The sequence below is a fragment of the Chrysemys picta genome, chromosome 3, assembly GCF_011386835.1.
Source record: "Chrysemys picta bellii isolate R12L10 chromosome 3, ASM1138683v2, whole genome shotgun sequence".
In the NCBI taxonomy this organism is placed as follows: Eukaryota; Metazoa; Chordata; order Testudines; family Emydidae; genus Chrysemys; species Chrysemys picta.
The window spans coordinates 134,483,900-134,498,861 of NC_088793.1; the positions used below are offsets into that span (position 1 = coordinate 134,483,900).

At 38.1% G+C, this 14,962-nt stretch overlaps 1 protein-coding gene across 2 annotated transcripts in view; it reads right to left on the reverse strand.

The window, feature by feature from the left end:
• Nucleotides 1-14,962, reverse strand: part of ERO1B (endoplasmic reticulum oxidoreductase 1 beta) — a 61,013-nt gene that overhangs the window by 32,099 nt on the left and 13,952 nt on the right. The window contains exons 2-4 of one of the 2 annotated variants that reach the window (XM_005291188.5): nucleotides 14,072-14,191; nucleotides 2,823-2,906; nucleotides 1,793-1,834 (exon numbers count right to left, since the gene is read on the reverse strand). In XM_005291188.5, coding sequence (XP_005291245.1) covers nucleotides 1,793-1,834; nucleotides 2,823-2,906; nucleotides 14,072-14,191 — 246 coding nt within the window. The remainder of the gene's footprint in view (nucleotides 1-1,792; nucleotides 1,835-2,822; nucleotides 2,907-14,071; nucleotides 14,192-14,962) is intronic. The other variant, XM_024106489.3, reaches the window with a different exon arrangement.

The window sequence follows — 14,962 nt, forward strand, 5'->3', positions numbered from 1 at the left end:
GTGGGGAGATCACCACAGGACTCAAAGAAGAGTGTTTGAATGAAGAGATTTGAATTAATTAGGGAAAAGGAGAAAGACCACTTGACAAACATGAAGGGGGAGACTGTCCCAAGCAAAGGGGCAGCATGAAAAATGTACTAAGCTAAGAGTCTAAGAAAAGAATGATATAGCAGCAAGGACAATAAAGGATCCAGATAAGCATAGGAGGGATCAGAGCAGACATAGGCAGTGGTGAGATTATAGAGGTCTTAAAGGGGTGAGAAGGAGGATTTTGAATTTGATACAGAAAAAAGACAAACCAGTGAAGAGGAGAAAAAGAAGTTTAATTTTGGACAGAATGAGTGAGATGGTGATGGGACCATCTAGGAGGTTACTGGAACTGCAAAGCTTTGCAGAGGATCTGAGATTAGAAAATACACAGCTTTCTTAAGAGGTAGATTTTGGAGAAGTAGAAAGGATGAATTGAGGAGAGGTGAGCAGGAGCAGACAGTGTGCTCATGACCTAACAAATAATTAGCGGCTAGTTTAAGTTTACAAATCTCATTGTTGGGCTGAATTTTCATCTCAAAGGATTAAATACATCAACATACTGCGACACAGAGACCCCTTGCCAAAGGGTCCCCTGTTCTTTGCAAACATCTCACCTCAGACCTGACAAACTCACTACACCACATACCTTACCTGTTACTCTTTATGGAAAAATATCCTGTAAGACATATCTACACATAAGCACAGCCCATGAAAGTGCTACTGATATGGCTCCACTGAGCACATGAAAAGAGACAGTCCACAATAAAGGGAATTCAAATACAAACTCCGATCGGCCCAGGTTAATGCACCTACCTTAGACTCAAGACCCACAGAGGTGTCTGAGGAGACCCTAATGAATTTTGTAAGGTCTGACACATTGATGGATGATCTAGAAAGTGAATGGCAAGGTATGCCTAAGTTGGAGGGACACTGGCATCCAGGTTTCTCTGGTCAGAGAAGAGTGTTATAGAAGCCGACATGCTCCCAGAGGAGAATGTAAAAATCCTTGCATTGGGAAAATCTGAAACTAATGTACACTTAGCTCAAGCAGAGTTGGAGTCAGAAGGTTTAAAAGTTACTTTAAAATAAAACAATGGTAAGAGAAGGGAGACCTCAATATTTATACAGTCAGGATAGGTGTCCTTTATTATTTCATTAAAAAAAGACATTGCTGGCGCTCTAGTCATTCTGGCTTCTCTACCTGAAATTCTGTTATTAGATTCTTCCACATATTCTTCATTGTGGGCTATGTGTAGCCATAAGGTAATAGAACCCCTACCATGCTGCATGTCTGGGGACCAATAAATAGGGTCACAACAGGGAGCCGCAGAAAGGGAAAGGATGAGGAGTTCATTTACGAGAATTCTGGTCCCCACAGAGCCCACCCTTCCACCTTACCTTTTATTGATGTAGCACACCAAGACACTTTTCTTCAGACTTGATTAGTCTGCTGAGACTCAGTGCTGCCAGCACAGTGTCGGATTGAACTGTATGTGGCAATTATACATAACACCAAATATATACATACAATATTTGTTATTTACCCACAATTCCTTCACATCGAATACATAAAAGGCATAGGATTTTTTTTTTTGTTATAAGTAAAAACCACATACACGAGAAGACATATGTAAAAAATAAAGTTTACCACTGATCCAAGGCTAAAAATGGACAATAAAGACTATACATAGTATTTGTGACTTTGGGGTTATTTATTTTTTAATCAGAAAAATAGCTTGGAAAATAAAAAGACATTACTTACTTTATTAGAACTCCCAGCTTTAATTCCAATTGGTACTTTACTCTAAAATAAAAAGACAAATTATTATCTTTTTGCACTGTTCACAGAAATGATTATGCCACAATGCCTGTAAGATTGATAGCTAACCAAGCTGTTAACTATTTTCTGCAAGTTGACACCTTTTAATTCCTTGCTGGGGTGATTCCTAGTTCTCTCAACTTACGTTTGCTACTCCAACCCAAGATAAGAGCAGTCGGCTCCTTCTAGGTTGAAAGCTTATTTCAGTTTCTTTTAATTATTTGGTACTTATTTTTGCCTGACTAAACAATGAGCAATAGCTAATACTTTGGATACCCATCATTCAATTTTATCAGTAATGGATACTATTATTAAAAAGTATTTCAGTTGTATTACCCTGAACAAAAGTGGCAATAACTAAGTTTATTATTGCCAATTTCTTTTACCAATCTAAGATTTCACTAGCAGATATTAAACATTAGAGACTAGAATGGTGTGTAAATACACACATTTGTCTAATAAAGCTCATCCCTATAATTTAAAGTAGTTCTGGAAAGTCTACAAAAGTCTGCAAGAAATATTTATCTCTAACCAATATGAACCCAATACCTCAATTTCATCTACCAAATCTGATTTTTTTATTGCAAGTCTGGGGAAGATTAGCTTTCAAGTGACAAAGTACAACCTTCAACTCAACAGTCTGGGAGGAACTGAAGTTTATCATGTGTACATTCCAAAAGTATAAGTTACATATACACATTTATGCCTGTTCTAACCACTCAGTGGGTGACAGGATGAAAATGTTAATTACTACTGATTTTACTCCCACACGTGTCATGAAACTTCGTTAATCAATGTTTGTAGAATGCTTTGGCATCTGGATGAAGGAAGCTACAAAAATGCAAGCTATTCTGACCATCTAAATTGAGGAATAATTGACCCAGATTTTCAAATCTAGTTGGAAATAACCATAGAAGAAATTGGTCTGGCTATGTGAGAAAATAATGATTTCTTGTTTTACTTCGATCCATACCTCAGGACAAGGCTCTACGTGACAATCTCTGATAGAACAATGGCCATCATCAGCCCAGAATGGACATGGTCTCTTAAGATTAACCTAAAAAAAAAAAAGGCAGAAACAGAAATATGCTATTAACAAATTGATATAGAGCTACTTGAAAGTCTAGGAAATTCTCTTCATAACCGGATAGTCTTCCTATTGGAGGATGGAGAGCAAGTAATCATTAATGATTTGACAGTCTACATTTTTTAAGTTAAACAATCCTCCCGCTTTGTCTTTTCACAAGAAGTGAATATTGAATCAATAAACTCTTCCACTAAGACTGACTTCAACCCACATTGCTATAATACCACAGAGCCCTCACAAATGAATTTTGTCTTTGTACACATATAGATAACTTTTAGCAATAACTGGTCTCCTGAAAGTTAAGGTTGAATTGGTTTTTGGGTTGTTGTTTTTTTCTGCATTCATTTCAAGGAAACTAGAATAGCAGAATACTAATGCTCTCTTAACCAGAGAGCTGATGTACTCAATTATATTTGGATATATTGAAAAACTTACCAAAGTACAGTTTCTTACTTTGCTGGTTACACTTCTAAAACCACATGAAATATTCTCTAGTGTAAATAGAAGCAGTGAAGAAGGGCCAAATGGTGACCTCAATGGTGAACACCAATGGCATTTCCTGATTGAGACTGCTATCGGTCATCAAACAGTACAATGATAAAGCAATGCAGTACAGATTGCGCTGTGGAGATAAGCTAAAGAGAGATTCCGAATTGTTCATCTCTGATCTTTTTAATTATACTTTTTAACAATTCAAGTTACAAAAAAGAAGTAACACACTGTTTTCCTTCCTTTGAATTAGCCTAAAAAAAGAAAAAACCCCAAGACACCGACAGATTTGAAAGCACTCTTTTGCCCTCTGCTTACCTCACACAGTGAAGTCTTTTGTCTTCAACCCCCAGAACTTGTCTGCACTGAGAAATTTAGCAGTGTAATTATACCAGTATAATTATGCCAGTAAATTTCTTCTTTTAGGCAAGCCCCCAGAAAATGAGACATTTGAAATCCAACACTATTTCAATTGAAAAATAAATCAGAAGGTATACTCTTGAGTCTTTGTACTTGGTTGCCAAAGCATTTGAAGCTAAAAAATGGCAGACTTCTGAATAAAAACAGTGATCATTTAACTCTTTCGTGTCTATGGTGCATATACTTTTTAAGACCTCATTTTGTTGTTCTTTTTAAATATGGCTTATACAAGATGTTCCCTCGTTAAATATACACTACTCTGAAGGGCACTCAATGGATTGGGATATTATTTAGATTCAGTGTTGTCCAACTTGAACATCTTGCTAAGAAGTAGCTAACTACCACTTTGAAACTGATAAGAGTAAGGGACTTAATCATGCTATCAAATATGCAGGCTACAAATCTTGTAAAAAATCAGCTACTTTGCTGGAATGCAGCAAAACTGATCCAGTTATGCAAAACCGCAATAACCCTAAAAAAATTCAATACTAAATTTAAAGCAAAAACCTTAAGCATATTTGATGTAAGAATTATATACAAGTAATTTAACAATTATATGCAGACTTTAAAGAAGATTTTAAATCAGAAACCAAACCCAAGTAGTTTGTTTTATGGAAATATAATAAATAATAATAATACCTATTTCCTATACAGCACTCATCAGTAGATCTCAAAGCACTTCACAATCTAATGCTATAAAACAACTTGAAACTATAAAATTTAGAACAAAAACAATAAAATCTTAACTATGAACAAGAATAAAAAGAGTTTTTCTAAATGTTTTGGAAAATGCATCACCAAGGACAAGAGACTATAGTAGAAGCTATGACTCAGACCATACAGTGGTGAGACGGAACTGGAGACGTTGGTGGCCTGCCCCACCATTTATCACCTGAGGAGAAACCATGAGGCAATGCAAGGACGCATGCGCAGACTGCCAAATAGTATTACTTTCAAAAGCTCCAGCTTCGGGCGCATGCGCATAACCCTCACGGAATACAATTGGAACCATCCAAAGAAGGTTAAGTGACTTGTCCATTGTCACACAGAAAGTTTGCACAGAAGCAAGGAATTGATCCTGGGTCTCCCAAGTCCTAGCCTAGGTTGTGAGTCGAGAGAAAACACAGATACCACAAGTACACCATTCCTATAGTTTATAGCATCAGAAATCTTTGATAAATTTTGTTTTAGTAAAGTCTTGGCTAGTTTACATCCGAAAATAGTTATTTCCTCCATCTCTTTCCTACAATAGGTAAGGTGAAGTTCCAACATCCATTTTCACCACTATTACCCTGTAAGTGCCCATAATTTTCTCAAGTTAATTTGGAGCTAAAATGTTCAATGCTTGTTTATAGCATAATGGTGAAATATTCTGTAAAGTCTAAGCAAACCATTCAGCCCTTTTTCAATCATCAAAATGTTTAGTAACCAGCTACCTCACATATTTTCCCCCTTGTTTTCAAACAGAAGTACTGACACTTGCATAACCCAAATCTGCTCAAGCTAGAAACTCCATCCACAAATTTTAAAGTTACAAGCACTTAAAGTCATCAATTTCATGCATATAGTAGAACCAGAACTGCCACTCAAACTGAATTTCTTAACTTCTGAGTACTCATTTTCTCAACCTTAATGATGCATTAGTGGTAGATTTTGTATTTAAGAAATACATATACACACAGAATAAATTCAGAATTAAGATTGCATTTCAGTCTCTTTGCCCCTAAAACACTTTCACAGGTCACACACATGCAAGAGGTAGAGTTACATAATGCCAGTACAATGGTATAAGAAATTTTTATATAGTATGTCAATACACCAGTATTAATCTGATGCTTCAACATGAAATTTTTAATGCACCACATTTATTCATTTCTAAAATAATTTTTGCCCAGTAGTGTTTCACTGCCTGCAGATAGCATATGTAATAACATAATTGGAAACCTTATGTCCAATCAATTTTATACAAAATACTTGTATGTAACAAAACAACTTCAGATTTGAAGCAGAAGGATTAGGGAGGACAACAGAATTATATAAATCTCCATGAAGAGCAAGTATTAGAAGGGGTCTTCTCTTCTCTAAAGAAGGCTTAATAATACAGCTCAAAAGTATTTATTTATTTATTTAGCTATAGGAAAGGCAAACAAATACAGTTTCAATTAATGTTCTTTAATAAAGCAAACAGCATCTCCTACTCAAAGAGAGAAAACAAATCTGTTACACTTACAGTACATTTTTTTCTTCTTTTAATTACAAATGAGGAATAAGATATCCCCTAATTATGAATACCACCCCCACCCCCCAAAAAAGCAGAAGCTCAGAAGCCAGTCTGTTACAAACAGGCCAAATCTTGATTAGTTCAATGTTGAGTCCTAGTGATGACGTTTAGTAATACAGTTTGTATTTATATGCCACCTTTTATCAGAGGATCCCAAAGTGCTTTACAAAAGTTGATACACTATCCCAATTTTACAGATGGGGGAACCAGGAAATAAAGAGTATCTGATTTACCCAAAATCACAAAATGAAACAGTGCCAGAGTTGGGAACAGAACTGAGCGCTCAACACCAAATCCCCTGTTTTAGCTACTAGACTATACTGCTTCCTCTATTCTCTAAAAGAAAGCTGAGAAATCTACTACACATAGCACAAGCAGGTTTTCTGACTACTAACTAATGTGACAAAGTTCTTCCTCTACCTTGGTAGGTCCTGCGCTTATTGACGGATTTGCTCGCTTCACAGATTCACCCTGTGGGTCAGGAAACAGTCCAGAGATCTTCCCCTCTGGTAGAAGCTATAGTCCAGATCAATTCCTCCTGTGTTTGATCGGGAGTTGGGAGGTATGGGGGGAACCCAGGCCCGCTCTCTACTTCGGGTTCCAGCCCAGGGCCCTGTAGACTGCAGCTGTTCAGAGTGCCTCCTGGTACAGTTGCACGACACCTACAACTCCCTGGGCTACTTCCCCCTGGCCTCCTCCCAACACCTTCTTTGTCCTCACCACCGGACCTTCCTCCTGATGTCTGATAACGCTTGTACTTCTCCATCCTCCAGCAGTACGCCTACTCACTCTCAGCTTCTTGCACACCTCTTGCTCCCAGTTCCTCTCTCACACTTCCTCTCCTATGGCTCCCCCTGGCTTGACTGGAGTGAGCCCTTTTATAGCATCAGAGGGGCCTTAATTAGAGTCAGGTGCTTAACTGCCTCACCTGACTCTTAGCAGGTTAATTGGAGTCAGGTGGTCTATTAGCCTGGAGCAGCCCCTGCTCTGGTCACTCAGGGAACAGAAAACTACTTATCCAGTGGCTAGTATATCTCCCTTCTGCTACTCTGCTGTTCCCAACTGGTCTGGGTCTATCACACTAAGTTCATACAGGCTAAAAATAAGAGAAACATTCTCTAGTCAGAACTGCTTTGCATGGCAAGAATCAATTGATGGAAAACATCAAGACCTTCTGAAATAGTAGCTCAGATGGAAAAAACAAAAATCATATTCAATCTGCCTTCCCTTAGCTAACTGCCTTACAATGCAAGAAGTGCTTTAAATTCATCCATTTGGGGGATGCTCAATTTGTTTTGTTTTAAAGTAATTTTGCATTGAGATTTCTTTTTTGTTTTCTGTATTTTGGAGGAATTTATAACTTCTGCTGCAGTTGCAGAAGAAAAGTGGAATTCAGAACTCAGGAATTAATTGATCTGTTAGGTACAAGAGAAGGGGATGATATTTTCAAAATGTTTGGTTTTTAGCCATTTGTTATTTCTAAATCTCCATGTACATTATGCTAATTTAGCATAGAACTCTTAAAAGCTGAATATTTGAAATTAATCCTGAAAGTTAAATCTCTTCTAGAGTAATTCAATTCTTGAATCTCATTAATTCATACTAGCTGGGAGACTCAAATCCTGCGTACAAAGTTTCAATGATTCTCCCCAATAATTTAGCACCGAGGAGCTGCACTAATGCTAAACCGAAAAAAATTATCAGTGTAGGCAAAACCATGGTAGATAAGACTTTGCGATTTAGTAAGAGAACAATATGTGAGTCTCAAGTATACTGCATCACAAAATTGAATGTTTTATTATTTTGACAGGTAGACTTTAATTTTTAATTATGTTATCACTTCATATTATATTAGCCAATATGCTGCAGCATTTAGTGTAGATGTAGCCAAACTGTGATCTGTAGCGAGTTGTCTAGTCATATAATGCTGGCTCTCCTTGTTTCCCATTGCTAATTGCATTAATAGGTAACTCAAATATATTAAATACTGCCCTAAGATTACTCTTCCAGTTTAGCAATTGCTGTAGTTAACATGGGAATATTATGTAATTGTGAATGAAGAAAGGGCAGGTGGGTCCACAAGACTACATTTTTTTGTGGTGTGGTCCACACCACAAAAAAAATCAAGAATCCCTAACTTAATAAGAGTTCAGTAATAAGATCTCACTACAGAACTACTAACAGAACTACTTTGAAAAGTAGAGCAAGACTCCTGACTGTTTTGTAATAATTTTAGTAGCGAAGTGAGAATTAGCAATGTTCTGTCCTGACCCCGGAAACAAATGATACTAACAGACAGAAATGCTAGCCCCGACTTGATATACTGCTAAAACAAAGGCATCTGGAATGGGTTCTCAGTGCCATCAGATGCATCATGTATTTCTTTCACATTTTAAAAGTTACATTAAATAATATTTGTCTGGATTAAGTCAATTTGTTTTAAAAGCAATTTAGTTCACTCAAGTGCAAACCCTGAAGATGATTAGATGCTTTTGGTCATATTATTCTCAACAAATTTTGGATTGCCCTAGTAAGCAGAAGATAGATAACTTACATATATGCTTATATTTAATTTTCTTCCCCTTCAGCAATGTTATAGTCTATGCTTTGTTACTTCTTTGATCAGCTGCAAATTACAACATAGCTAGCAGTTAGCCTTAAATGCAGGACTTCAAAAATATGTTAGAAACCACAAAATCGCCTGGAGTTTACGATTCTTAAAAGGAAATAAGGTTAGACCAGGGCTTTGGAGCAGATCCCAGAGCTGGAGCACGGAGCAGCTCCGAAGCAGTGGAGCTGCAGGTTTTTGCCTGGAGCTGGAGCGGAGCCGGAGCACAGCTCCAAAGCCCTGGTAGACATTAAACATTTTTCCCTCCATAATCCATAAAGGAGGTCAAAGCGCTATCCCACCCTGCCACTTCTATTGTGAAAAACTTTTCTTTTCTTCCTGCCTTAAAAAAAAGGCCCACAACAAACATTAGATATGTTGTTCTCATCTACCTTTTCTCTCTCCTCTTGGCCCACAATCCCCTACCAAAAAAATATGGACAAATGCAGAACTGCTGGATACCAAAAATACCAGACAAGGGAAATTTGAGTAAGAGCACAAGTGATTTTTAGTCCAACTGTTTAAAAACATTTAACTCAAATGCCTACGTAGCAATTGTGGGAAAAGATGTGTTTGTTACAGATTCAGTACTCTGTTAATTAAAGGCTAAAAAAGCTTCCATTCCATTTCCAATAAATTCTGCAACAAAATCAGACCAAGACCAGATGACATTCCTGATATTAAGTTCAGGCTGTCTGATACATCATAAAGAATCAAAAGGGCATAAGCTAACTTTTTTTTTTTTTTAAAGCAGATTACCTTTAATCATAGACATATATTTTTCTTTGTCAATCTATCTAGGCTGTTTGACTTTTCCACAGCATTTCTCTCTCACAACTTCCAGTTCCCCCCCACTAACACCTAGGATACGTCTACACTGCAATAAAAAACCCACAGCATTGAATCTCAGAATCAGGGTCAACAGACTCAGACTCAAATGTCTCAGACTGTGGGGCTAATAACTGCAACACATATGTTTGGTTTTGGGCTGAAGCCCAGTCTTTGAGACCCTCCTCCCTCACAGGGTCTTAGAGCCTGGGTCCAGCCAGAGCATCTACACTGCATTTTTCAGCCCTACAGCCTGAACCCTGTAAACCCAAATCAGCTGGTCTGGGCCAGTGCCATAAGTCTTTTACTGCAGTGGAGAAGTATCCCTACAGGCATTCTGAGGTCAGGTCAGGGGCTAAAAGTTAAGATACAAACTACTGAAGGTCAAAAATATTTCATTGGTAAAATGGCTAGATTAGTACCTGCTAAAACTACAGATTTTAAAGCCAATTATTTTTGTAGCAGAACCTCAGCGGCAAGAACCAAAAATCATATTCAAAATCAGTTTCTCTAGCCATTACGTATGATGTGGCTAACCATATTATGAAAAAAAGATGTATCAAGATGTGGTATTTGATTTGTAGTGCAATGAGATGTGGAACCCTGAATTCTTACTATATACAACAATCCTCACTCTTCCCCTCCAATCGCTCTTCTTCCATTGTCCTGGCAGCCGGGGAGGGGAGAGGGGGGGAGGAAAAGAGAATCAAATCTCTGGACCAAAAAAGTGAAATCTCTTACTTCATGCTTGAGGGACAAGCTGTTCTCTGTCACTTAAACCATCTAGTCCCTGACTGGCATGTTCTGACCTGAAACAATATGAAAAACAACCTCACATTTCCATTGCCTTGTGAATATTTCAAATTGCAGTAGGGCACAGTTGCCATTTTGAAGACCACTAATTCTGTATATGCTATCACCACTCTTCTCAAAGGGTACGTCTTCACTACCTTCCAGATCGGCGGGTTGTAATCGATCTATCCCCCCAGTGTAGACCAGCCCAAAGTACAGCATGAAGTTTACTTCTTGAAAAGAGCAGAAGGAGAAATTTAGCATAGTAGTGACTTGCACAAGCAAGATATCCATTTCTTCTGCTCTAATGTAGTAATATTTGCGAGGCAAACAAACAGTTTAATCTTCAGACTCAATTTGGTTGTACTATATACTCTCGCTTAACCGAAACTCTATTACCCAAACCTCTGAATTACCTGAATCCCTTCCTTGTCCCCAGCATGAGATTCATGTTGCAGAGGCCATGGGAAGAGATTCAGGCATTGAAGAGGTTCGGCTAATAAAGCAGATAGCTCTGTCCAGGACTGTGAAGAGAACGACAATGACAAGTGGAGGCTACCTTGATGCTGAATGGCTCCTGCAGTAATGTATGGAGTCCTCTACAGCCCCACTGTCACGGAAGTGGGCAGTACAGAACAGAGACCCCCGGCTAGGATTGCAAGGAGGAAGAGGAGGTGGCCCTGGATGTGGGGGAGGCCCCCACTACTGAATGGCTCCTGCCATCTCGATTATAGGAACTTCTGATTATATGACTAAAATCCATGTCCCCCGTGCTATTTGGATAACTGCACTGTACTCCTTCGGTACACTCAGGAGTGTTAAGTTCAGATCCATCAGATCAGGAATTCATTCCTCATCAAAGAACAAGACATGCAGTGCAGAGAATACAATTTATTTTCTTTTCAACAACTCATTTGGACTACTAACAAAAATAAAAGTAAATTACAACTATATTTTCTAGTAATGTAAATTACCACTGTGACCAACTTGTACTTAGACAAGACCCCTTAAAACAAACAGAAGTTACCTAGCAGTCTCCCTTCCCCTCTACTCCCTTTCTTTCTAAAAGCTCCAACCTTGAAGAACAATACACAAAGCTTCAGAATTTGGGATTCTAGTTAACTTTGTTGTATTTTCTTTTTCTAAGCATATCGATACCAAAGTGGAGGAGAGAGAAACACAGTGCAAAATCCCTACCACAAAAACAAAGACGGGAATACAGAAAGGTGCATAAAGACATGTTTTCTATTCCCGATTTCCACAAAAAGGATCCAGTTACAAAAATCTCATTATTTCTGGTGAGGAGTTATGGGCGAATAGTAAAATATTCTGATATGCTATTTCTTGAGGCATCAAATAGTTTACCAGGAGATTGCCCACATACAGTAGACCACTTTAGATGAAAGATTACTACAGAACCTTAAACTGCAGATTATTTCATAAAGACAAATTGGTGTAGAGATACTCCAAATCCCAAAATGAGACAAAGGCACTAGAACCCATTACATGTTTAGTATGTGTGTTTGCAGAAGGGACACTGAAAATACAGGCATTATGCAATCACCCAAATTAACAAAATACTGTACTACACGGGGGAAAATAGCCAAAAAGTATTTAGCAAGAAGTCTCATGACCATCCTTGCAGCCTCTAGCACTACAATCAGAATTATTGAAGTCATCCCTAGTGAGCATTACTGGATATCTTGTCACAATTTCAGCATAAAAGATGTAGTTGACTAGTCAGGAATCTATCAAATTACAAACGTTTAAATAATGGGTTTCTACATTCCTTAACTGCTTTGGTGCTTTTTTTTAATTTATCAAAATATTCCAGTACAAAGTTGCTCATTCCTGTAACTCTTCCACTAAAAAGTTTCCTTGCAATACAGTCATGTTTGCTGCCCACTGGGGTAAGGAATATCATAAGCATTGTTGTATTTTATTTTCTATGGGCTTGTCTTCACTGCATTGTCAGCTCAAGCTATAACTCGAATTTTACCCCTAACTCCACTATTATCCACACAGGAAAATCTCTTTCTCAAGTTAAGCAGTGGTTTAAACTCAAGCTAGCTAGCCTGTCAGGGGATGTGGATTGAAGGTCGAGTGCTGGTGACGCTGGAGACAGAAATGCAGCGGGGATGCAGCAGCTTCTGTTACATCATTTTGGACTGTTAATTAAATCACTGTATAGTTGGAGTGTTTTGCATTGTGGTTATTCTAGTTCTATTAGCTCAAGTGAGGGTGGAGAGGAATAACTCAAGTGGAGTAACTCAGCCCAACTGTTGAAGTGAAGACAAGCTGTATGATCGCAGGGTAGGAGTACTGTGGGACAATTTTTGTTTACAAGGCTGAAGCCTTGTCTATCTGGTGTTTTAATCTGCACCAGAGGAGTGTAAATTCTAGGGCACGCTAACTGGCTCGTGTGGACCCTGATGGTGTACACTAGGGATCCTTCAGTGCGCGCCAGCAGGGTCCATCTGGGCCAGTCAGTGCGCAACACGCTAGTACACATTAGAATTTACACCTCTCCGGTGTGGGCTAACACACTGTGTAGACAAGCCCTCAACTGGCTTCAGTATTTATATTAGGTACAGTTACTTTTGGGTTTTTTTTATTTGTTTTTTGTTCCATTTTGGTTAGACCCTCTAGAGGCACCATAATAAGTTACAATTTATTACTACTATGTTGTATATACACTCAAACTGTTTGAGTCCTATTTTCACTACCTAAATTGTACATAACTAGCTCCTCTTGAACATGGAAATTAGAACTGCTATGCCGGGGCATAGAAAATATTGGACTTTAAACCCTTTCTCCAAATTTAGGGACTGCATTAATGAATACAGGAAAAACTGAGTTTAGAACTGTAGCTCATTTATCTCACTTTCATTACAAGTGAACAGATTTAGCCAAAGTACAAAACTACTCATTACAATGATATTAAACAACTATTTTATTATTTTATTTTAACTTTAAGCTCACCTCCACCAAATAAAAAAGTTGTCTACATCCCTGCTATAAGAGTAGCAGGAGACTCAAATTTGCCTTTCATACTACTCCAGGAGAAGGAATCAGAGTATTGACTTCTTCCACAACAAATATATGGAAGATATTTAATAAAACAGGGCACACTTATGCTCTGAAATCTTGTCATTTTGATCATCATCTAATACCAGCCTAATTTTGGAAGCAAATGTCTCAAGAGCCACTACAGTTAGAAATTAATGCTTTATACTATTTGAAAATAAAGATTGCTGTTTTCAAAAGGAATAAAAGCATATGGGTTTCTAACTCTATCTGTTCTCTAGATGACACAGTGAGGAAAGGAGGTCACCATAATATGATTTTTAAGCTTGATATCTGATGACTTGCCAGGAAACAAGTGCTATCAACTGCTGGAAAGTGAGTATGCTGCTTTAGTTTCTAGACATAGGTATTCAAAAATACTGAACTGTAAAACAATCACTTATCCATTGGATTAGTGATTTAGTGCTGTGTTAAGCCCTGTATCAGTGGCAAATACCAGAGCTCAGACAGCATAATTTTCAATCAAAAAATTAAAGACTATCAAGTGATAAAAGGGAGTTTTGGGCTGCTAAGAAAGAAGTTGATCAGATTTCAGAAAAAAGAAAAATGAAGATCAGAACGAGTTAGTCTATAGACCATCATATACTGGTTTTCACTTAGCTATGTATGAAAGTGCCATTCTCACTGTACCTTGTAATATCTGAAGTAGTCTCGTTCTTGCAGTTTCTGTATATTGGGGAAGATCTTGTAAGTATTGAAGTCATCAATGCTTTCTATATCACACAAGCAGTCATCCAACACTCCGGTGAGCTACAAGAAACGAATATATTATATTCTATTGCTTTCCTGAAAAGATTCAAGGTAGTAAAAATAGTTCTTAGTTAAACAATTCAACCCCAACAAAAATTAAAAGATTTTTCTTAATAAAGGTAGATGAGGAGTTAGATAACTATTACATTAATGCATCATTGACAATTTAGTTTTGTTATGAGTTGGGTTAAACTCTTGCTGAAACCACTGGATGTAACAGCCACCCTTAATTTGTGCAAGCAACAGTTTAGCTCCTTTATGGAATAGGACAGCTGAAAAATAGTAGCTTACACACAAAAAAAAGGTATATGCGGGCAGAGATTTTGTTTTGTGTGTCTGTGAAAGTTAGAAGGCAAGAGAGAGAGTCAGCAAGCAAGAATTAGGCCTGGTCTACACTACGAGTTTAGGTCGAATTTAGCAGCGTTAATTCGAATTAAGCCTGGACACATTCACACGACGAAGCCCTTTTTTTCGACTTAAAGGGCCCTTTAAACCGGTTTCTTTACTCCACCTCCGACGAGAGGATTAGCGCTAAAATCGGCCTTTGCGGGTCGGAATTGGGGTAGTGTGGACGGAATTCGACGTTATTGGCCTCCGGGAGCTATCCCCCAGTGCTTCATTGTGACTGCTCTGGACAGCACTCTCAACTCAGATACACTGACCAGGTAGACAGGAAAAGCCCCGCGAACTTTTGAATTACATTTCCTGTTTCCCCAGCGAGGAGAGCACAGGTGACCATGCAGAGCTCATCAGCACAAGTAACCATGATGG